Raw genomic sequence first — 23,270 nt, forward strand, 5'->3', positions numbered from 1 at the left:
CCCGAGCCCAGGGGGACCCTACATGGTGTCTGATCTCAGGTCAGTGACAAAGCCAAGCCAACCCAACATCAGGGACTGAGAGACAAGCCATTCGGTCCACGGTAACCTCTGGTAAAGATTTAACTTCCCTGACCTAGCGGATGTGTAAAACTTTTAGAGCCACTAGGTGGCAGCAACACAAAGCTACTAAAGCTCCGAGGATATGAAATGTCAAGAAGCGCGCATTCGAGGGATAAGACGTACAGAGAAGTGGTCAACTGCAATGGTCATGACTATAAATCTCTCTCTCTCTCTAAATAAAATCTAATGTCTGCCCGCTTTTCACACGAGAACAACTTCATGGATTTTGATCGGGTTTTTTTCTATAATTTGCTTGAACATTCTGGTTGATTTTACGACTTTTCTCATCACGCTAAATATCACAGATTGCTTGTGGCACCGATTTATTCGCACAAATCCAAGAGAGAGGCTGTGGGCTGAGGAGAGGGGGAAGCGCGGCGTCAGGAGTAGGGAGTCGGACGGGGCCTTCCTCACTCACACGCCGGCCTCCATTCGAGTCGCTCTACCTCACTCCGCATGTTGGAGCGCACCTCACCTCCGCTTAGCTAGCGATACCTGTTTGTTCAGCAGACATTGTCTAGAGATCGTTAAGCAGTAACGTTTGACGTTTTTGAGAGAGAGATCAGAGCTCTGTGTGTTTTAGAGGGCAGCTGCTGATTGGCACAGATATCACGGCCATGTGGGGGACACTCTCCCGTCAGAGCCGAACACGATCCGATACGATGCCAACGTTTCACGTCAGAGTGTACCTGCCTTCCGCTTGGCCAGAGACACCTTGCCAACTTTTTACATTTTTGGCAAAGAGATCACAGCCACACTCTCACCCCTAATAGCAAAACCAAAACTATTGTAAATCAAGAGGCCCTCGGATACGGAGGCTAACAATAGAAATTCTTCTCAATACAATGACATTTGTTTTATTGTTTTTGTAAGTTTGTCCTGCTTCACTACTACACGGGTGGAACTGCGGGGGACAGCTACTAAAATAAATAAGAAAATGAGAACACGAGCTTCAGTTCGGCTCAACTCCTCTTGGGCCTATCAGATTTTTGTCTGAGGTGTTGTGATTCTGGCACTTGTACAAAGAAAGAAACCCCAGAATTATAAAGACGGGTCTCTTTAATCCAAAACCATAAATCTCAAGTCGTTTCCAGATTGTTAAGAGTTTGACCAGTGGCAGGTTGAGAGAAGTCGGATGCTGGTTTACAGTTCATGACGTTCACCACTAGGTGGCCAATCCCATCGTGAGTGTGAGTGTGGGCGCCATTCTCCCCCCAGAGTGCCCCACTAGGCGTGAAAACAATAAGCACACAGCTGTGAGGATTTAGGGTTTTGGCCACTTGAGTTCCCCCTTTTGCACATTTCTACGTTCATTCTGACATCTTTCTTATTGTTTATCATGGGCACCACCATTTTATGGTTATTCTGGATCTGGCAAACAACTTTCTTGATAGCAACGCGGTCCTTTTGCTACCATGTGTAAGTGGTGTGTCACGACAAATGTCACCAGCTGGGTAATTAAGTTGGATTCCTAACGATGAACGTTTTGTGGTGTTATTCAGTGTTGTAAACCCTTTTGTGAGTTCGGACGGCGTGTAACGGGCCTCTGGTGAGTAATGATTTCCATTATCTTTGACCTTTACATCATTCCCTTTTCCCTCGGTCACAGTATTGTCAGTACAGTAGCGTTACTGAGGGAACATTCGATGACATCACACAAGCGTTACGCCGACTTTGCCTAACTTTTACCTCCCAGTTACTAAAGAGTGTTTCTGAGTGCCTCCAGTGCACGACTTCCAGAGGTGACCTCGGTTTCTATCTTACAACATGACTGGGACACGAGACCTCCTGGATAAAACAGCAGAGCGTGTCGTAAGAGACGAGCAAAAGGATCACAAGGGACCAGAGTGTACAAGTGGTCGTCTAAGCAAGAAGCACATAAAGCAGAAAACAGCATCGATTGCTTTTTGGTGTCGGTGCCCACACACCGATCTAACGATTAAAAAGCAAAGCGATAAGCGAGCTTAGCATCACTGGAGATCCCAAAGGGCAGCTCCGCTTGGGCGACTCTTGCTCTGCTACATGCCGGCTCTCTGGCAACAGACAGAAGTAATCAAAGCAGGAGAACGATTGGCTTGCAAGCTACTCCAGCTATGTGAGCCGTTGGTTAGTCAGGGCCGGGTTAGTTAGCGTGACAAACCTGTGCATTTCTCCTTCACGTCTGCCTTCCCCCAAGTCCGCCACCTGCTTCTCCATCAACACCAGCTGCTCCGTAAGCTTGCTTTTCTCCTCTTCCAACTTGGCGACTCGGTGGATGGACTCCTGTGCCTCCCACTCCCGACATTCTACCAGCTGTGCCAGACCTTCACTCTGCTGCCTCAGCTCCTTCAGTTCTTCCTCCTGGTCCTGAAGCTGGTCTGAAAGAGGACCACAGAAATTTGTGTGTTCTTCTAGCAGCTTTCGGCTCTCGATGATCGCCTTCTCCATCTCCCCCAACTTGGTCTTTAGATCCACTTTTTCGCCGACGTCCAGCTCAATTTGGCACTCATGCGCTGCAATCTGCTGCTCCAGTTGCTCCAGCTGCTCACACAGCTGATGGATTTCAGATTTCTTTTCAAGGAGCTCCGACTTTAGTTCTTGATGAAGGTCAGCCAGCCTGGCCGCTTCCTTAAGGTGCCCTTCTTGATCTCGGAGGTCATCTTTTAGCTTTGTTATCACTTTCTCTTTCTCCTCCGCTGCGTTCTGCAGGATTTGTTCCCTTTTTTCCGACACAGCCAGACTATCTTCCAGCCATCTAAGTCGAGTCCAGAGCTCCTGGCATTCTTGGTCAGAGTCACTCTTAGCTTCCAGTTCAGCTGTTACCTTAGACTCCAAGAAGAAGATCTCATCCCTACACCTTATCAAGTGTTGATGTAAGTCCTGCACTTCGGCCGACCATCTCTGGGCCTCATCGTCCTTCTCTTTTAGTTGACGTTGCAGCTGCTCGGACACCTCAACCTGCTCTTTGTATTTCTTTAAAAAGTCACTGTCATCCTGCGGAGTCGAGTCGGGTTCAGCCTTCAAGCAGGTCAAGTCTTCTCCATGCAGCAATGCCTCACTTGCAAGAGGTGCGGTGCCCAAAACGTCCATCTCTGTACCAGCTTTGGCCAGAACACAAGAAGGGGCGTCCTTTATGTGAAATCCTTCCACGGTGCTTCCCTCCTGAAGTCGCATTTCCAGATCTGTGATCGTGCTTCTCAGCTCCATCACTTGCACTTTGTGAAGATCTTCTATCATCATCTTCTCAAGGGCAAAACTCTGGCAGATCCGGGCCTGTTCCTCATTTAGCTTTTCCTCTTTCCTCAGTTGCTCTTTCCGACACTCCTCCAGAAGCTCCTTCTCTTTGTTCTGCCACTGGCTCTTCTCGATTTCCAGTTGTCCAGACAGCCTGCGCAGTTGGCGGTCCGCTGCCTCGAGTTGCTGCAGCAAGTCGTTGTACTTTAGTGTGTGCTGCTTTTCCATCTCCGATAAGCGTTTCAGCAGCACGTCCTCCGCTTCTTTCCTACAGACAAACACTTAGCTTTTACAGGCACGAAACAGACTAGAAGATCAGCAGCATTCACAAATACCGTCTGCACTCGTAATGGAGAATCCCGAAGTCAGGAATACGCACAGCTCACCGTGCAGACGATAAACCAAAATGTGAAAAATTACCATGGCCGGATGTCAAAGGACGTCTCGTAAAGTTAATTCTTTTATTAAACCCAAGCGTATCCCGATCTGGTCACTGCCTTGTCCAGTCTGAACCTACTCCAGGTCTCCAGGAGGAAAACCCACAAAGGCAATGACCAGCCTGGGACTTGAACCTAGAGCTCTACAATCAGTTTACCCAAAGAAAAAATAAAAACAGAGTCCGCTGTCTAGCAAGTCTTAACAGGACAACATTGAGGGCGCCGTGATAAGACCTAGAGGTTTACTATTAACGTACAGAAGACTCGTCAGCTCTGGAAATGCTAACAATGGGTAAGCTGTACAAACGTCACTGACCTCATCTGCTCCGTCTCCTGCCGACGTGTCTCATGGAGCTCGGCCTCCAGCTGCTCCTTCTCCCTGGTGAGCCTTTGAGCCAGGCTGGAGATCTCCTTTGCGTAGTACTGCTCGAGCTCGGCCCTCTCACGGATGAGCCTCTTCTCGAGGCCGACGTCCTGCGACGCCTGCTGCTGGAGCTGCTCCTTCAGCGCGGTAACGACTCTCTGCTGCTCTGCGTTGTTCTCCTCCAGGACGGCCTTCTGCTCCTCGAGCTCACTGATTTCCAGCTTAAAGCTCTCCTCTATGTCTTTGCGCTCTCGCTCAATGTTCTGCTTCAACAGTGCGATGTTCCTCTCGTAGAAATTGACCTACAAGATAAGCAGAGAGAGAGAGAGACAGAAGAAGTTGAATATTCTATATTTTAGAAAGAGTTAAGCGTTAATTGGCTGGTTGTGGGCCTCCCCTGAAGTGACGCTACCAGCCCAGCAGAACACACTTGGTAGAACACGTGAAGGACGTCACCACCCACATCAAAGGCACAGTCTCCTATAATACGACGTCTGCTCCGCCCTCCTTTCTATTGTTCCTCTCTGTTACGAGGCGAGGCAGGTCCAGCCTGTCACTGATGTGGACCCCCAAGACCACCACTTCCACACCCACTCCCTCAATAGTGAGTGACCAGCTGTAGGACGTCTTTGATGCTGCAGTTCCTTGGTCTTGCTGATGTTGAGTAGCAGAGACGTCTCAAAGATCTCCGCCTGACTCCCATATTCTGTCGTCATCCTCCTTGTCAATGCGCCTCATTAGTGCAGAATCGTCTCAGAATTGTGACACGACCTGCTGTTACATTTCCAGCTCGAAGCTTACAGAGTGAAAAGAAAAGGAGACACGGCTGGTCCTTGTGGTGTGCCAGTGTTGCTCACACAATCCTCAAGGTCTGCTGGACAGAAAATCCATAATCCACGACACCATGGGCTCATCCACCTGTAAACCCACAGAGCTTAACACCAAAGGAGGCTGATGGGAGGACCTCTTGGTATGGCAAGATCACTGAAACCATCTCAGGAGGTCAACATCAGCAACCTTAAAGAAGATTTTAAAGTGGAGGCCAGGGCACAGCGGCCAGCTGAAGGGTCACATGGCCATCTCTTGCACTCAGACTGCGGCCGCTGCCTGGCACTACTGAATTTGCATGTACTTGCGTGTTCAACTCCTTCTGCCGCTCCTCCATGATCTCCGTCTTTGGTTCTCTTTGGCCTGTGGTTCATCTTCCCCTCTCCTCTGGTCTTTCTTTAGACCTCCTTAGTGTTTTCTGTAATATGGAAACCAACACTGTACCCAGTGTGATGTGCATCTTGAGCATCGCCTCCCGTGACTTGCACTGAAATTTGAATTTAACGAGTTTCCATCTTTGCCCTCACAGCTGGGATCCATTATACAAATTTCCTTCATAATTTTGAACACGTCAGTCGTGACAGCTCTTAATCAGACGTCACCTGATGTGTATTACTGCAGATAATAAGAGTACCACCTGCAAAGGACTTCAGGTCTGCTTTGCATCGACAGACTGGGCTAAAACTGAGAGATAAATTCAACTGGAAAGGCCTTACTGCCTCCTGGTGGTAAACGTGAAGCATTACCTTTGTCTCCAGCTCTATTTTCAGGTCCTGAATTGCCAGCTGATACTGGTCCTTCATCACTTCGACTGCCAGCTCGGCCTCAATGCTTACGTTTGCCAGATCCTTTTCAGAAGCATCGACATCTGCATCACACAGAAATCAACTTTTATTGATAAGGAACAAAAAAGAAAGAAAAAAGCAGCAAGAACACAAGTAAGTTTAGAAAAGGAAAACCAGTCGCATTTCAACTGTCAGCACAGAAGCAGAAATAAAGTTTATTTGGGTCCTCCCTGCGTGGAGTTTGCATGTTCTCCCCGTGTCTGCGTGGGTTTCCTCCCACAGCCCAAAGACATGCAGGTTAGGTGGATTGGCGATTCTAAATTGGCCCTTGTGTGTGCTTGGTGTGTGGGTGTGTGTGTCCTGCGGTGGGTTGGCACCCTGCCCAGGATTGGTTCCTGCCTTGTGCCCTGTGTTGTCTGGGATTGGCTCCAGCAGACCCCCGTGACCCTATGCTCAGATTCAGCGGGTTGGAAAATGGATGGATGGATGTAAAAATGAAAATGAAAAGCAATTTAATGAATACTCAATGTGGATTGGCATCAACAACTGCGTTTGAGACTGAAGTAGCGGTTATCCGAAGGATTCTCTGGGTACAATCTTGCAATGATTGTATATAAAAATCCAGCAAGTGCGTAACCAAAGAGGTCTTCAGACAGTCACCGTTACTGATACTGCAGTCACAAAAGCTCAAAGTGACTCGGCTGGACCCCAAAATGGCTTTGTTATGCCCGCTTTTTGCCTGGCTCAGATGCCGTCTCCTCATGGCGTGAGATAACAGAAGAACGGCTAGTAGGAGAAATCCTAGTGTCGGCCTCACAGAGACGGCTTGGAAACACTGCGTCTGTCGTCTGTGCCCCTCTCTCAGACCGTACCCTCTCTGTGCAGCACAACCACGAGACTTGGCAGACTTACACCGTGGCGACGTGCTGCTCGAGGGCAGTGGAGGTGTTGCACAGAAAATAAGAGGACTGAACGAGACGGGAGAGAGTGACAGATAGGCTGACGTCACCAGGAAGATCTCCGCTCCCAGAGTTTACAAGCAGTCTCTGTGTGGCCAAGACTAGGGGGTCTCATTTTAGGTCACGCTACACGGAGACATTTCTGAGCAGTTCACTGCAATGCAGATCTGCAGACTGAGAAGCTTCGTGTGGCGACTTCATAGCAATACGGTGAAGAACCACAAAGATGTCGTCAAAAAATGGATGGGAGATGGGAGTGTTGTTGAGAATCTGGGACAAAAGACCTGCCATCAAAAACAACATCCAGAAGGATAAAATGTAAGTAAAGTTAAAACAAGAATTACGAGGAGTTTTTATCAAAAGTGCAATAATGTCACCGTAAGAGCCAACCTTAGAAAGTTAAACTCATATTAGTGTTTGCTTAATTTGAATATCATTTTCTTTCATAGCCATAGACAATGGGACAGCCTTGTACTCCCTGTAAGTTCATTTCAGACAGAACTTTCTTGCTATAATCTGTAATGCCGTGTCTTAATAGTTTCAAATACGTAGGTCTCAGTGCTAGCAGGGACTCAAAGACCCTTTTACAGCATGATAACGGGACCTGGACGAGAGAACTTTAAGACACAAGCAAGATCTACGAGCCTTAAACTTTTTCTCTGCTTCTATGTGAACTGCTTAACTTTGAATTTTTAAAACAAAGATATTGGAATCATTTCAACGCATTGAGCTTCTGCCAGAATCTCATGAAGCAAACTGAAGCTGCAGGACTTTGGTCATTTTGGTAAAACGCAGTTACAGTCACCAAAACCAACCACAACTCTAGGACTATACACCAAATCCAGAAATGAGAAGCTACGAGTCGTTAACCAGAAGAGCCAACATTACGTGTGAAGTCAAAGCTTATTTCTTTGTACTTCTTCTTCTTTCGGCTGCTCCTCTTAGGGGTTGTCACAGCAGATCATCTTCTTCCATATCTTCCTGTCCTCGTCATCTTGCTCTGTTACACCCCCATCACCTGCATGTCCTCTCTCACCACATCCATAAACCTCCTCTTAGTCCTTCCTCTTCTCCTCTTGACTCACAGCTCTATCCTTAGCACCCTTCTCTCATTATACCCCTCATCTCTCCTCTGCACATGTCCAAACCAACACAATCTCGCCTCTCTGACTTTGTCTCCCAGCCCGAGCTGACCCTCTAATGTCCTCATTTCTAATCCTGTCCATCCTCATCACACCCAATGTATATCTTATCATCTTTAACTCTGCCACCTCCAGCTCTGTCTCCTGTGCCACCGTCTCCAGCCCATATAACACAGCTGGTCTCACTACCGTCCTGTAGACCTTCCCTGTCACTCTTGCTGATCCCCGTCTGTCACCAATCACTCCTGACACTCTTCTTCACCTCTCTTTCATAATCTCCATTACTCTGTACTGTTAATCCCAAGTATTTAAACTCCTCCACCTCCCCTCATCCTCGCCATTCCACTGACCTCCCTCTCATTCATACACGGTGTGTCCTGGTTGTCCTACTGACCTTCATTCCTCTCCAGGGTCTCCTCATCCTGCTCCCTACTCTCTCTACAGATCACAATGTCATCAGCAGACATCACAGTCCACGGAGACTCCTGTCTAATCTCGTCTGACAGCCTGTCCATCACCATTACAAATATTTCTTTGTATAAGAACTGCATTTTTTTTACTTTAAATTTTAACTGTGTCACATTCCGCTACGGGCAGATGATGGTTGTGATGGACCCTGCCTGTTTGCTAGGACCTCCTTTCCTAATGCAAGCTGATAAGCAGCAGTGCAGTGGCGTCAGCTCCTTTGTCCGAGATTCCCATTCAGTCCGTGGGCGACTGCTCCTGGAGGGTCTCGTTTTTGGAGTTGTGCTTTTGTTTTCACTTGGTTTTGGTATTTTGGCTCTGACTTGAACTGCAGAATTTCGGTGAATGACTCCTTGCAATTTTTTTCACAAAATGATTACGGTTAAAGCCCTTTGTGTTAGAAAAACACAAAAAATCCTGTGATAGGATATAGTAGGTTGGATCATGGATGGATGTTCATGGAAGATGATGGAACCAAAAGATGGCACGGAGATTCAGAATTCACGCAGGGGTCGTAACCAGGAAGAATAGAATGAAATGAACAAACCTCAGGACGCGTAGCCAGAACTACAGACGAACAACAAAGCAGGAAAGTCGTAAGCCAAAAAAAAGTAACGGAGCCAAGAAAAACGAGATGTAAATCGTAATCAGGAGGCACACAAGACAAGCTGTAACCAGTGTGGCCTGAGAGAGGAGGACCAGCAGAGCGTAAAAGCTGCAGAAAACTGAGTTACTGTGCATCGCCAACATGCAGCCCTGCCTCAAACGTCTAGCGACTGCCCAAAATGTCCCACCACTCATTTATAAGAAGCAACAAACTGCAAGCTGTCTAGAGGACTGAAAAAGTGTTTGAGGAGTAAATGAAGCAGCAGCAGCAGTACCAGTGGGAGACCTGCAGTCGGCACAATCCTGGTGGGCACCATCCGCGTGTCCTGAGCAGTGGCGAGACTTCTGGACCTGCGCCTGTGACCGCAGCTGCTCCAGCTCCATCTGCAGCTCGTCGTTCTTGTCCCTCAGGTCCTTGACACAGAGACAGAGGCAGGGACAGAGGGTGGCACCGACAGGAAAGGAGAGAGACCTCACATTAGGATACGTGGCACATGCCAGCTTCAGTAATCCTAACTTTACATTTTTTACATATTGGCACATTTTCAAATGAAACCCAGACTCACTCAGACCTTAACATGAAGCAAAAGTTCCCAGGAATACAGAAGTGGGTCTTTTTTTTTCCAAATATTGAGAATTTAAGATTAATATTTAGTAATAATAATAATAATAATGAGCGACAGTCGAAATTCATTCAGTTTCACTCGGATGTTAGTTGGTTGGCTTTGCAGTTGCAAAGCGGCCTAACTGGGCTGACTGGCCCACCCAATACTCCTCAAACTCTCCCAGCCCTACTTAGTGAATGTCCAGGCACTCCCAGCCTAGCTGAGAGATGAAAGCCCTCTGAGGTGTCCTGGGGTTTTCTGGGCCATTCTTTGTATGCCCACCCCATCCTAACTTTGTGCCCAAACCACCTCAGCTAACTCCTCTTCATCTGGAGAAGAAGCAGTTCTACTCCAAATTCCTGCCATATTATGGAGAGTAAGCTCTGTGACCATCACATTGACCACCTGAACTCGAGGTTTCCTTCATTCAACCACCATTACTCAAAGTTCAAGACCACAGGTGACAGTCAAGTGTGATCTCAGTTGGGTGACAGGCAAGAGTGGGAAGGATCGAGGCTCACCAAACAAAGGAAAAGTAGCCTAGCTAAGCATTCTTAGACCTGCTCAATTCAAATCACAGAGGTAATCAACCCTACATGGGGTACCAGCCTACCTCACGGTTCACCCACTTCTGCCCATACACACAAGGCCAATTTGGAATCGCCAATCAACCTAAGCCGAATGTCTTTGGGGATTTGGAAGGAAAATGTCAGCTCTGTATGGACAACAACCAACACTGGGGTTCGATTTTTCAAGAGAGAAGTCACGCCAGTCCCGGAGGAGTTCAAAAACAAGCTCACCTTAACATTCTAGAGTGTCCAAAATGAAGCATTAGAACAAAAGAGAAGGTTAAAACAAAGCTGCAGAAATGGCCCTTTGGAGCTCATCTAGGGAGTCACATTTCTCAAAAGCATCAAGAAAGCCGGGGGCTCACAACGATTCGTCCAGCAAGACAGAAAACCACACACTAGTGGAGATGAAGGGGAAGGGCAATCAACTGAGAAAGCACAAAGCCATTCATGCAAGCAGTCAGAGAAAGTGGGAGCAAATCGTCGAGTTACGAAGTTTAAGTATTTGAAAAAGCAAATATGGATGACACGGTGTTAAAACGTACAACTTCATCACCCTGGAGGATGTGAATCTGTAGGACATCGTCTACTCTGATGTTCTTGACCATTTATTAAGTAGTAGGAGGGTGTTGTACCGTCTTAGCCATTATGGATATAGTGAGAAGTCAAGCAAAATGACCCCTGAACTGAAGAAGAGGCCTGACTGGAGAGATAATAACAAGGACATTAAAGCGGGCACTACAACGGAGAACCAATACCCTTCCTACCAAAGAAGCCTTAAATAGACGGGGCAGAGAAGGGGACACTAAATGTGTGCGATGCAATGTGACTCTGCGAGGCACCATAAACTCTGCAGTATTGTGAGAGATGAAGGAGACTCGTACGACTGGGTCACCTCCAGTGAACGTTCCTTCAATATGGACGGTGGTCCTACCCTTAGATCAGACCTGATTCTTGGAAAAAAAAAAACATGGCACTAATCCTGGACCTTTGTGTTAGATTTGAGTCTAGCAAGGACAAAGCTATTAAAGCCAAAAACGAGAAAGAATCCAAGTACCGAGTACCAAGCCATTATTCCACAAGTTAAGAAGTTACTAAATTGTAAAAAGGGCATCATAATTAGGGTCCGTGGAAAATGGTACAGAGTCAACCATCGGACTCTCCAGCTCCAACCTGAGCAGGTTCAGCTAATTGATGAGTAGGAGACGTCTGTTGTAAGGTAGAGTCATCCCTGATGGAGGATCGCAGGAATTGTGGAAAGAGGGGTCCTTTCATCAGATTAGCGCTACTTCAGCTGTGGAATGGCAGCTTGATGGCTGAGGTCTCCAGGACTCTAATCATATTATGGGATATCATCTACTGTTAAATTCTGCTCCATACTTCTAAAATGTTTGTTTTTATGCTGTATTGAGGATTTGTTCTGTTCTGTGGATTGTATTTTGTTGTATTGTACCCCCCCTTTTTCTTTTTGAAACCCACTGCTCACCCAACCTAACTGGTAAGGGGGTCTCTCTTTGAACTGCCTTTCTGGAGGTTTCTTCCATTTTTTTCCTTACAAGGTTTTTTTTTGGGAGTTTTTCCTAGTCTTCTTAGAGAGTCGAGGCTGGGGGAACGTCAAGAGGCAGGGTCTGTTAGAACATCAGAACACTCTGGACGAGAACAGGCCATTCAGCCCAACAAAGCTCGCCATTGCGGCACTCCTTGTCTGATTTTGGGCTCTACAAAAATAAATTGTATTGTATCGTCTGTTGTACTCCGTAGACATCCTGACAGCGTGTTATAAATACTTTCTTCCCAAACTATAAATAGTTCTAAGATGTTCAGACATTTTGTAACGTAAAGCTTTTTTTCCAAATTGTACAGACACACGCGTCTGCTTAGAGTGCCCAAGGAGGATGTAGCAGACGTAACACAACCTCCATTTGTTCTAATCTAATGTAAAAATATATCATATAGAGGAATTATTAGCTCCATACATGAGGACAGTGGGGCCAAAACCTCGGAATGATTACTTCACCGGGACAATCGAGAGATGCCATTTGCTGCCTTAACCGTTTGAGGTGCATGCAAAGCCTCACTTAGATGACGATCCAGAAAAGGTCGAAGGGTGAGAAGGCCAACCTGAGGGGCACGGTTGATGAGCAACAATAAAACTCGGAATATGCCTGACAACGGGCTCCAAACTAGCCAATAAAAGGGGTCCTTTTGTTTGACTTCTCACTACCCTTTATTAATTATTATTCCATCCTTTCCTACTTCAGCTGGTGTCATATTACACTTTGAGTTTTGAGGACTGTAGATTATAAAACTACCATTTGTTTTCGTATCTTGGCCTTATTTTTGTTTTCACTATTTTTACATTTACCGTTAATGCCGCCATACTGTGGCCAGCTCCATTTTGTGTTCTGGTTGCTAGGGCAGCCTTTGTGTCTCTAGGCGGTGTGTCTTCAGAGGTCACACGCCTTATGTAATTACTCCTTGGGGTTAAAAGTCACTCGTAAAGGACGATGGATTCTAAAACAAACCTTTTTCAATAATGTGTGAATGCTCCACTTCTGTGATCCTTGTCCATATTTTTTCCGCCTTGACATTCGACTTTGGCGACGGTGCAGTTGTTCTCTCGGTTTTCGGTCTTTCTTCTGGTTTGGTCTTCATTTCTTTCCCTGGTTGCTATTCCACAACTTTTTGCTATCATAACGTGTTGTAAATATGTTGACCGAGTTTTTGGGTCTTCAGACCACCAAGGTGCCAGAGCTCTCCTGCCAAGCTGCTTTAGTGCCCAACGTCGTGTTCGACAGCCCCATTTCAGTGGCGACACGGTCCTGTGAAGTGTTTGCCCCCTCCCTGTCTGTCACAATTAAGGGCTTCAGATTTTTAAGCGAAGGTGACGGGAGCAGAGTTGTTATATTTTTTAGATTTTTCGTTCATGCTGGAGGCTATCTTGTTTTTGGAAGCGATGCAGAGTTTCTCCCATTGCCTGGGTAGTTTTTTCCATCGTTAATTTCAGTGCTGGGTTTAAACGAACACCCATTTCTTATCGGAGCTGCGGGTAATCACCTTTACTAAAACTCCCTCAAGAATCCTTTTCTACTGAAATGATCTTTTTTCACGCAGGACAACATATGAATGGTGTTCAGGGACAACTCTGGGAATGTAACGGAGTGGTCCGGCCAGAAGCCCAATAAAACATCTTGCGAGAGACCTGAAGATGGCCATCCCACTACGGTCTGCAACCAACCTGACAGAACCTGAGAAGGCCTGCTGAGAAGAATGGCAGAAAATCCTCAAATCTGGGGGAGGCAAAGCTTGGGGCATCAGGCCCGAGAAGACACCAAGACTGGAATCGCTGCCAACGGGGCTTCAAATGAGTACGGAGTAAAGGGTCCGAGTACTTGTGTCAATGGGACACCCGGCTGTTGATTACGATAAATTTGAAAAAATGCCTGAAATTCTATTTTGTGTGGTCATTCTGGAGTGATGAGGAAAAATATGAAATCTCACAATTTTAGCACAAGGATGCAACATAATCAAATGTGAAAACAGTGAAGACTTTCTGAAGGTGCTTTACATTTCATTTATACTACTTCCAGTAAATAAAACTAACGTTAAGGGGAGTGTCGCGCAGCTAAAAGGCTCAAGGGAAGGTAATCCCATGCCAGACCAGGCGATGGCAGACTGCACTAATCAGACAGACCACAGGAAATTTCACCTGGATCTGATGACGTCACTTCCGGTTCCTGCCCCGATGACGTCACTTCCCCTGCCACCATGTTTGCCCATCTGTTTGTTCTTTGGTTTTGGACTGAAGTCTGGAAATCTCTGAACCAACCTTCATTCTTAGGCAGCCTGCTTCAAGTATGCGGATGGCGGCCCCCAAATCTCCTTCTGTGTCCGTTTAACAATTCACAGGAGTTACTAGCTCTGCTTATTTGTCACGTCACCCACAATTTTAGAACCAAACTCACCACCCACCATTTACGAAGAGGCCCGCGTTATTTCACTTTGCCTTTACACCCGTTTTTAGATGCTGCGGTCAAACTGCTCCGTGCCCAGACTTACCCTGCATTGTTCTTCATATGCCTTTATTATTTCGGCAAAACGCTCCTCCTGGTCAAAGAGCTCAACGGAGTGGGGATCCAGGTTGCCAAACTAGAAGAAATGAAAACAGGGATACTGAAAGTTACATTCCGACCAATGAGGCTCATCACAGCCATCATTTTGAAAAAGCTGCCAGGATTCTAATTATTGTGACATTCTTATGGACTGCTGCGGAGGGCTGGCGCCTTGCCCGGGGTTTGTTTCCAGCCTTGCGCCCTGTGTTGGCTGAGATTGGCTCCAGGAGACCCCCATGACCCTGTAGTTAGGAAATAGCAAATTGGATAATGGATGGATGGATCTTATGGACTGTTCCAGTTCAGCAATGCCAGTGAAGCAGAACATGCAGACATTTACAGGACGATGGACAACAGCAGTTTAATTTGGACAGGACTGCTGGGCTCATCAGGCCTGTTCTAAAATCAAAAACACAATCTCACCTTCTCGATCAGCAAGTGGTCCAAATCTTTTTGAAGCCGAGAAACTTTCTTTTCAGACTGTGCCAGCTTTTCCGTCAGTTCAGCGATCTCCTTCTGCAAGCTGCCATTATCCTACAAAACAACAACAACAACAACATTTATTTATATAGCACATTTTCATACAAACAGTAGCTCAAAGTGCTTCAAGTGGTTCAAGTGTGAACGGTGAGCAGGCCAAGCAGGATGCTCACATCTCTTCTTGTGTGAAGAGTGGCATCTCGAAGGAAGCACGATAACGAGACTGACAAACCGGATGAAAGCTGAACACGGGCACACTCTGGACGTACCTTGGTTGCCATGGCGATCTGCTCTCGCAGGCTGGCATCGCTGGCTTGCAGGCAGACATTCTCCTTCTCCAGTTTGGCGCTCTGGCTGGTCACCTGCTGCATCAGCAGCTCTCGCTCCTTGTCCATCTCGCTTTTCGTGGCGGACGCCTTCTCTCTGTACTCCTGCTCCAGTTCACTAAGGGATAAAGAGAGTCTGAGGAGGACTCTGGTGGCAGGTCTACTCCTGTGAAGTCGTGGTCAGGGGGAGAAGGTGGGCATTTGTTTAGCTGGTGAGGTTTCTGAAAGGATTCTAACAGGATTGTGCTGCTCGGTTTAATTAGCCAGTGAAACTGAAAGGAACACCCTTGAAGATAAGAGGGGCACAATGGGCAGTGCCTATCGGCCTACTCACGCATGCAGCTTGCTGGTCAGATTCACACAATGGACATCATCTACGCAGACTTTGAATGTTCTCCCCGTGTCCATGTGAGCGTTCCCCTGGGTTAACGTGTTTTCCTCCCACGTTCCCAATAACAGGCATGTTTGGTTGCAACAACTTAACTCTGTCCACGTGTTTAAGAATGAAAACCACGCAAAGGATTTAATTACGTGCAACAGTCAGGGGTGAACAGGTTATGTGAAGGGGGGCTGTCATTAAAAGGTTTTGCTGTTCTGTGTTTTCGGCAGTTATTGTGAATACTCGCGTATAAGTCACGTCTTGAAACCCGAAAAATCGATCATAAAATCAGACCCCGAAAATACGTCACGTAACTTTTATAAATTTTTTTACGTGTTTTTGCCTCCTCAAATCTCACATTTCTCTTATGATAAAGGTGTGCGAGATACAAAAAACACCAAACAGTGCAGACATCGCTTCGGAATAGTGCGGGTATCACCGTGTGCTCATGTGGGCACAATACACAGAAAAAAAAAAAGGCTGTGTGCTCCGTGCTTACTCTCTCAGAATCTTTTGGACCAATAGCGCGAGTTTTCCGCATTCGACTTATATGACCGAGATTATAAAATACAGGAAATTATATGATAAAATTAAACGCGAGTATATACGGTAAAATAAAACATTTTATTCGCACAGAAAGTTCTTTTACACTGGAAAGCCCTGAAGAGCTGCCAGTAAAGGTGAACAAAGTCCCAGATGCAAGAATCCAAAGGGTGGTCCGAAAGGCCGAGCAGGCAGGTCAAAAAACCACAATACTCACCCAAACTCCAAAGCGCATTCATAATGAACCACCAGGAACTGTGGGGAGACCCTCTGGATTTATAGAGTGGAGGGCAGCGATTGGCAGGTGGCCTCGCCTTTTGGGGGACCACCCACAAAACACATGGCACATAGCAAAGGCAGCTTACATATGCAGACAAAACCAAAGAGTAAAGAATGAGGCACATAAATGACGTAATTAAAAAAAGAGTTAAAAGTGAAGAAAGGAGACAAAGCAACATGAATGGGAACCTTGGCTGAGGTCGAACAAATATAGAGAGACCACTTGGGACCCCCGACCCACACAGACAAGAGGGTTCGAAATAAGCACAAATCGTTAGGATTGTCTCGTAGGTCTGGGGCTTCTTGCCTTTTCTGTCCTTTTCTTCTTTGGTTTCTCTGAAGCTGAAATGTTAATCTTGGGGCCGTTTGGGGGATTTTAACTCTCAAGGAATTGAACTCTGAAATCAGAAGTCCCTGCTGATATGAGGACCACCCCGAAATATTCACTTGTAACTGAGATTGGACCAAACTTAGCAAACTACTTTCTCTGAACTTTGATTACTTGTACTTTGAAAGGCACAATACATAGAAATGAAAGGCCGTGTGCTCCGTGGTTACCCTCTCAGATGGCCGTTAGCATATCGTAATCTCTTGGACCAATAGCGGGAGTTTTCCGCATTCGACTTCTATGACCGACATGATAAAATACTGGAAATTATACGATAAACTCAAGCCCCGACTTATCCGTGAGTACATACGGTAAGCGCCTCTTGCTGAACCTCCCGACGTCCTACTTTTGTTCGTCACTGACTTGCATTATTTTAAAATATGCGTATATTATAATCGGACATTTTCCACGTTTTTGATGGAGTGAAGATCCAGAAACATTTCATCTCGTTTATTGCAAAATTTTATGATATTAAAATCAGTGTGACAGGTAAGGGAGCTAAAAGTGGCATAAAGCTGACCGCTTGGACCTCCTTTTCCAGAAGGTTTTTTTATTCTTCCTCCTTTTGCTACTCGAGGGAATTTGTTCCTTCTCAGGATAGCCCAAGCAACGAGGGCGGGCAAGTCTGCCACACATGGAGTGACTCGGTGCCCCATACATCTGGGTTTGAACATCGAACCCGGTCTGGGCCTGTGTGGGCTGTGTCTGCAGATTAGTTTAAGTGGCACCTCTAAACTGGTCAAGAGTGAGTGAACACGAGTGTGTGTAAACGTGTGGGCACTGCCAGGCCCCAGCTCGATGTGATCTGTGCATGTGTCGTCTCATTTCAGCTCTTACCGTATTTTCTTCTCATGAATTTGCTCCATGGCAGCATGGCGGTCGTCCACCTCCCTGGCCAGGTGGGCACTCCTCTTTTCAGCTTTATCCAGGTCGGCTTTCACCTTGTCCCGCTCCTTGCAGCTCTGCTCTAACTGGCCCCTTCAAAGATTTAAAAAAAAAAACAAAACATCAAGATGTCCCTTCTAATAAAAAAACGGATGAAAGGAGTTGTGGGAGTTCGGCCCTGGTGCCAACATTTACAAACCGACATCAAATGCCCATAAAGCAGAGCACACTTCCACATTTATGACATATTCATCTGTGGACCTGCTGCCGAAGCTAAGGGAGGAGAACATGGGCGGTCATTCAGCTTTATAGCACTGCCATGTAAAGGTGGAGTGTGCTGGCATCATTTGCAATCATTGATGCCACTTAAGACTTTTAAGCCCTCAACAGTAGAGGTTGAGGTCCTTGATCACCTGACTTTGGCCCCCTTGGCAGTCCTTATTACCGTTGTCGGGTTATCGATATCTTCACACATGTCAACTTCAGCACATTCATTATGTCGCTGTCTGTATATTTTAAGTTCCTCTCACTGTCCCTGACACACTTCACCTCCTCCTTGACCGTTTTTTACTATTAAAATACTTAAAGAAGTTTGTTTTCCAAAATCATTTCATTTCCATTTATCAAAGAAACAAAAAAAACTTCCTTACTGGAGGAATTGGACTTCTTTCTTGTAGAGTAGAAAAGCGGCCTGGTGGATGGAGTTGTTCGTCAGTAGCAGCTCGTTGTTGAAGGCCAGCGTCAGCTCCTCCAGGTTCAGCTTGCCATCCACAGGGAAATCCAGCGTCTGTTACAAACAAAAGGAGCAACTTCAGAGGAGGCCGAGCAGCAAACTCATCACCAGTACAGCAGAGCTCTGAACAACAAGGACACCCAGACTGGCACCCCTTCCTGGGATGGATGCCGTCTCTCGTAAAATCTCAAATGAATGAAGAAGAACTGAAACGTGTTGAGGGGCAAACAAAGACAACTTCTGGACATGGGACTTGAAACCATCATCTGTGAACAGCAGGGCTGCCCACTTCACCAGGGTACAGGTGTAAATGTAGGCGAGAATTATGGAATTCAGGCTGTCAACACCTCTGCATGCTCAGATGATTTAGTCAACGTCAAAACTGCAGGCAGCCAATGCTTTACGACTGACTGACTTACCATAACGTGAATAAGCTGAACCTTATCAAACAGGCCACACGTTAGACCAGACTCGGTGAACTTGCCCACCCTCTGAGCGATGCTACTTTAGGGTCCTGACAGGTTTTCCAAGCTCACCTGGAGAATTGTCCTACTGTTCTGGATTCCCTCTTCATTCCAGATGCTCATAACCTCCTCCGCATTCACACAGCCAGAGCCATCGTCAAGGAAAGAGAGACGTTTGAGCCCAACAACCGGAGACCTCAAAGGTGGCGTCGCAGTTCTGCAGGGGGCTTCTTTAAATGGCTTAAAAGAAAGAAGTTGATGAATGTGCAAGGCTTAAAGAACAAAAATGGTGGACTTGCTTCACAAACACTTACGAGACATCATCACATTAGTGGACAGTCTGCTTGATGCCCACATCCATCCCACCCCAGGTTTAATTCCCACAGGACTTCCACGTCAACAAATAAAATGGAGGGTGAAGGTCTACTGGTATTTTCTGACAGAGATGGGCAGGTAAGAAAAAGCAGCCAGTGAAGAGTGGCCAGGAGGCGGTCAACTAAACTACTGCTATGTTGGCTGTTATTTAAACTTTTAGTCGTTTGTAAAGGTTTTATAAATATGGCTACTGATTCTGGTTTTTATATTGTCTTGCTGGATTATTTACTTTAAATCATTGTTTTTCATTACTATTGGCTCTTCTGGTTATGTACCCTTTATATACGGTGCACCATTTTGTGTTTTATGGACTGGTGGCCAATCTTCCAGTCCCCTCTTGTTTAATGACAATTGGTCTTCCTTCCAAGGGGGCTTCACTCTTGTTCGAGTCACTCATTCAGTGACGATCGATTACACTTCCAGACTACAGGCTGGCGAAACCAAGAGGAGCGGCAGTTAGGAATCACCGCTTTGCACTAAATATACTGAACCCAGGGGGGTGGGACCCCTGACACTGCCCTCTTATTTAAGAGCCCTGCAGAGCATCAGAAGGAAGGCTGCTGTGACATTTGCCTCAACTTCTGGATTGTGTAACTGCTTTCTCTTTTTTGATATTTTATTTATGGACTAAGACTTGTGGGATTGTGGACTGGTTTTTGATTTTGTTTATTTGATATACTGTGTTAATCCCCAAGGCTTTTCAGAAGACCATTGAGGGTGAGGACACAAGGGCCTTTTGCTCACTTTGGTTTGCCTTTTAGGCGTACTTTTTGTAATCCATTTTTACTTTTGTCTTTCTTACTCTTCAGTGGTGGCTACATGCATATTGTCTGACAGATGTGCTGCGTTCTTCTCTTCTTTTCCTTTATGGCCATACTTTGATATGCTTTCTGCTCAAAGTGCTGGAGGAGGACCTGCTAACCGAAGAGGAGTCCGAGTTGTGGACAGCTGCATGTTTGGGGATTTCATTATCTCCTAGCGCGAGTTTTAAAAATCGTGAGTGCTCTCCCCTTGACTTTCTTGTATACTCAGATAAGGGGATGGATATTTGAGGAGTAAACCGCAAGACAAGGATTATATTTTTATATTATGTACATTAAAGAACCATCAATAATATATTGAACAATTATTGTAAAAGTAAAGTTGAATAAATCGGACTCTGCAGCTGCATGAATAAAAGGTAAAGCACCACTTCTGGTTAACGAAAAGAGCCCAAAAGTTGATAGAAATCTACGTTTTTGTATGCAAAATTTGGCTGACTGAAGTGAAAGCGTTCTCAAATTATCGTGTTTACACACACACTGACACACAGACTTCAGACTCAGGGAGGTCTGAAACGTCAAATTATTGGACGATCTCAATTGAGTGTGTTGTAGGAACCGATTCCTTGAAAGACCTGCTTGGGCCGACTTCATCCAAGTGGCTCGCTGACTAATGGCAGATCATCACAAGTGCTTTCTCTTGTCGCCAGTGTAAGGTTTTCCACCTCCTTAAGCATAACAAACAATTTAGTGCCCCGCGTGACTTCACCTCACCTGCTGAGCCGAGCGCTGGGGTCTGGGCTTACAGGGAGTCGAGGCTCTAGGGGTAGAGAGCGGGCTGAGGTTGAACAGTTCCTGTTGAAACTCCTGGAAGTTCACTCGGCCATCTCTGTTCTTATCCAGCTTCTTGAAGAGGTCATCCACTTCCTTAACAAACGAGAAAAAAATATTCTTTAAGACACATCAAAGTAAAAGGAAGACAACCTTCCGACTTCCCAAACATCTCATTTAAAGGTGTTGCCCTTCCCACAGATGTTCTCATTTCATGAGGCATATCGACCTGTGGGGCCTCAGACTACACGTTCACGATCCTCCATTTAATTTTTGGAATCGCGTGCTTTAAGAGAATTCATCACCCTGTCTGGCAGTTTTTCTCAATTGGCACACAGATGTTAATGTGTACCAGTGGAACACGCAGCCCTACGGTGCCAAAATAAAATGCTAAACAAGTTCAAGTTACGTTTTCTAAATAGCTATCAATGTAAGGATGTAAAAGCAGTGGGTTGCAGTTTCCACTATTTGATGACCTTCTGGTAGCTCAAAAAATGTCAGGTAATGGCAACAACTGCAATGTGACCTGTGATGGTGGGGTTCTTAAAGCAAAGTCACAGGCAAACAAAGTGACATGGTGGGAAAACAGAAGACCACCAACATCTGATGAGCATCAAATAAATCGCAGAGGCCAGTGACGTGACAAAGAACACCAGAGAAGGAAGAAGAACATCAGTGACATCTGCTGAGCATCAAGTGCATGATACAGAATGTGAGGATGACAAAGAGACATAAAAGCATGGCACTGGGGGTCCGTGTGGAACTGCTGGGGGTACACTAATGATCATCAAGTGCAGGATAAGACAGGCTGGAACCTTGACCTTTGTCGAAAGCTTATGACCTATTAGCTGTATGTTCTGGTATTTCAAATAGTTTGAGGAAACCTGACCTCTGCTTGTGGATTTCTAATGGCAAAAGTGATAAGCAAATGGAGTGACATGGAAAGCCAGCAACATCTGCCAAGCATCCAACAAATCGCAGACACCAGTGATATGACAAAGGACACCACAATAGGAAGAAGAAGAAGAACAGCAGTGACATCTGCTGAGCATCAAGTGTAGGATACAGAATGAGGAGCGACAAAGACGGAGAAATGCATCTGACCAGAGGTCCACGTGTTTAGATCATTAATGACAGCCCCGTTTTGGGCCTGTGTAGGCCAGAAAGCCTGCCTATTGAGTTAAGCTGAGACCCGTTCCTGGGCCCAGGCCTAAATCAGGTAAATCTGCTCGATTTTTGACCTTCTTGCTGGTGCATCTGATTACAAGTTTCAGGCTTTGACGCACAATCAGTTTGTCTCTCCGATTACAGCTCCTATTCCATCTGCTGTTGGTTTAGGATTCACATCCCAGTCCCCCAGGCTTACCTCTGCCTCGCCTCCCAGTTTCCATCCTGCTGCAGCACACGCCTTCCCAGACTTCTAAGATCACCAATTCAGATCTTGGATTTATTTACTCAGATTGTTCTCTTTTCCAGCTTTAAAAATCTCAACCACACTTTGGTGAACAGATCCATATACCAAAAAAAATTCCTTACCTCATAGCGCAGGTACTTCAGGCAGATGGTGTTACAAGCCATGGAAGACGCTGGCCGGCTGCGGTAGCCTCTGTCGCCCCCACACAGGTCTTCCCAGATGACTCGAATCTGTTCTCCCACAAGGTCAGCCTGGGAGTTGGAGTCGTGCTGCACGCCATTACACTCGCTACAGGCCCAGGCTCTCATCTGACCTGAACACAATTGGAGATCAGATTCCAGTTAGTTGTCAGATATAAACATGCACGTCATGGTAGTAAAAGTCCAGCTTCACACTGCGTGCACAATTATTAGGCACGTATCATCGTTTTTATGCATACATTCCAACTCCCAGCTGTATTAACTTGAATGCTTATTGGGTTTAAGCGTATCAGGTTTAATTAAATTAAACAGTTACAAATCTGAGGTTCTCCTCATTGGCTCAAAATCATCCTTATCCAAAGCCGATAATCGTTCTCTTGTGATTGATAACTCCGTTGTTTCCCCATCACCTCAGGTCAAGAGTCTGGGTGTCATCCTCGACAGGACTCTTTATCTTTCCAATCTCACATTAATAACATCACCCGGTCTGCTTACTTCCACCTACGGAATATTAAATCACATCCGCCCCATCACTCCCTCCCTCACTCCCCATACCACCGCCATTCTTGTTCACAGTCTTGTCACTTCTCGTCTGGACTCCTCTCTAATAAATCTCTTCATAAGCTTCAGCTGGTCCAGAATTCTGCCGCTCGCCTCATTACTCGAACCTCATCTCTTCACCATATCACTCCGGTCTTGCAGCAGCTTCATTGGCTCCCGATTAAGTTTCAAATTGATTTTCAAATTCTGCTATTAACATTTAAGGCCATTCATAACCTCGCCCCTCCATATCTGTCTGACCTTCTTCACGCTGCCATTCCCTCCCGTAACCTTAGATCCTCTTCCTCCTCTCGCCCACCTGACCGTCCCTCTCGCCCGCATTCAGCCGTTCTGCTCCCAAGCTCTGGAATTCATTACCTACTGAAATTAGAAATATCGAATCATTTTCAACCTTTAAATGTAATCTTAAAACGCATCGGTTTAAAATGGCTTTTTCTTTATGATTA

At 46.0% G+C, this 23,270-nt stretch overlaps 1 protein-coding gene across 4 annotated transcripts in view; it reads right to left on the minus strand.

The window, feature by feature from the left end:
- ninl (ninein-like) overlaps positions 1-23,270 on the minus strand; it is a 58,938-nt gene that overhangs the window by 16,185 nt on the left and 19,483 nt on the right. For 3 of the 4 annotated variants that reach the window (XM_039738030.1, XM_039738027.1, XM_039738026.1), the window contains 12 exons: positions 22,186-22,376; positions 20,593-20,745; positions 18,755-18,922; positions 18,136-18,272; positions 17,438-17,578; positions 14,955-15,129; positions 14,629-14,739; positions 14,153-14,242; positions 9,195-9,333; positions 5,709-5,830; positions 4,087-4,436; positions 2,261-3,601 (listed from right to left, as the gene is read on the minus strand). In XM_039738030.1, the coding sequence (XP_039593964.1) occupies positions 2,261-3,601; positions 4,087-4,436; positions 5,709-5,830; positions 9,195-9,333; positions 14,153-14,242; positions 14,629-14,739; positions 14,955-15,129; positions 17,438-17,578; positions 18,136-18,272; positions 18,755-18,922; positions 20,593-20,745; positions 22,186-22,376 (3,118 nt within the window). The remainder of the gene's footprint in view (positions 1-2,260; positions 3,602-4,086; positions 4,437-5,708; positions 5,831-9,194; positions 9,334-14,152; positions 14,243-14,628; positions 14,740-14,954; positions 15,130-17,437; positions 17,579-18,135; positions 18,273-18,754; positions 18,923-20,592; positions 20,746-22,185; positions 22,377-23,270) is intronic. The other variant, XM_039738031.1, reaches the window with a different exon arrangement.

This window comes from Polypterus senegalus, chromosome 16 (assembly GCF_016835505.1).
Source record: "Polypterus senegalus isolate Bchr_013 chromosome 16, ASM1683550v1, whole genome shotgun sequence".
NCBI lineage: Eukaryota > Metazoa > Chordata > Cladistia > Polypteriformes > Polypteridae > Polypterus > Polypterus senegalus.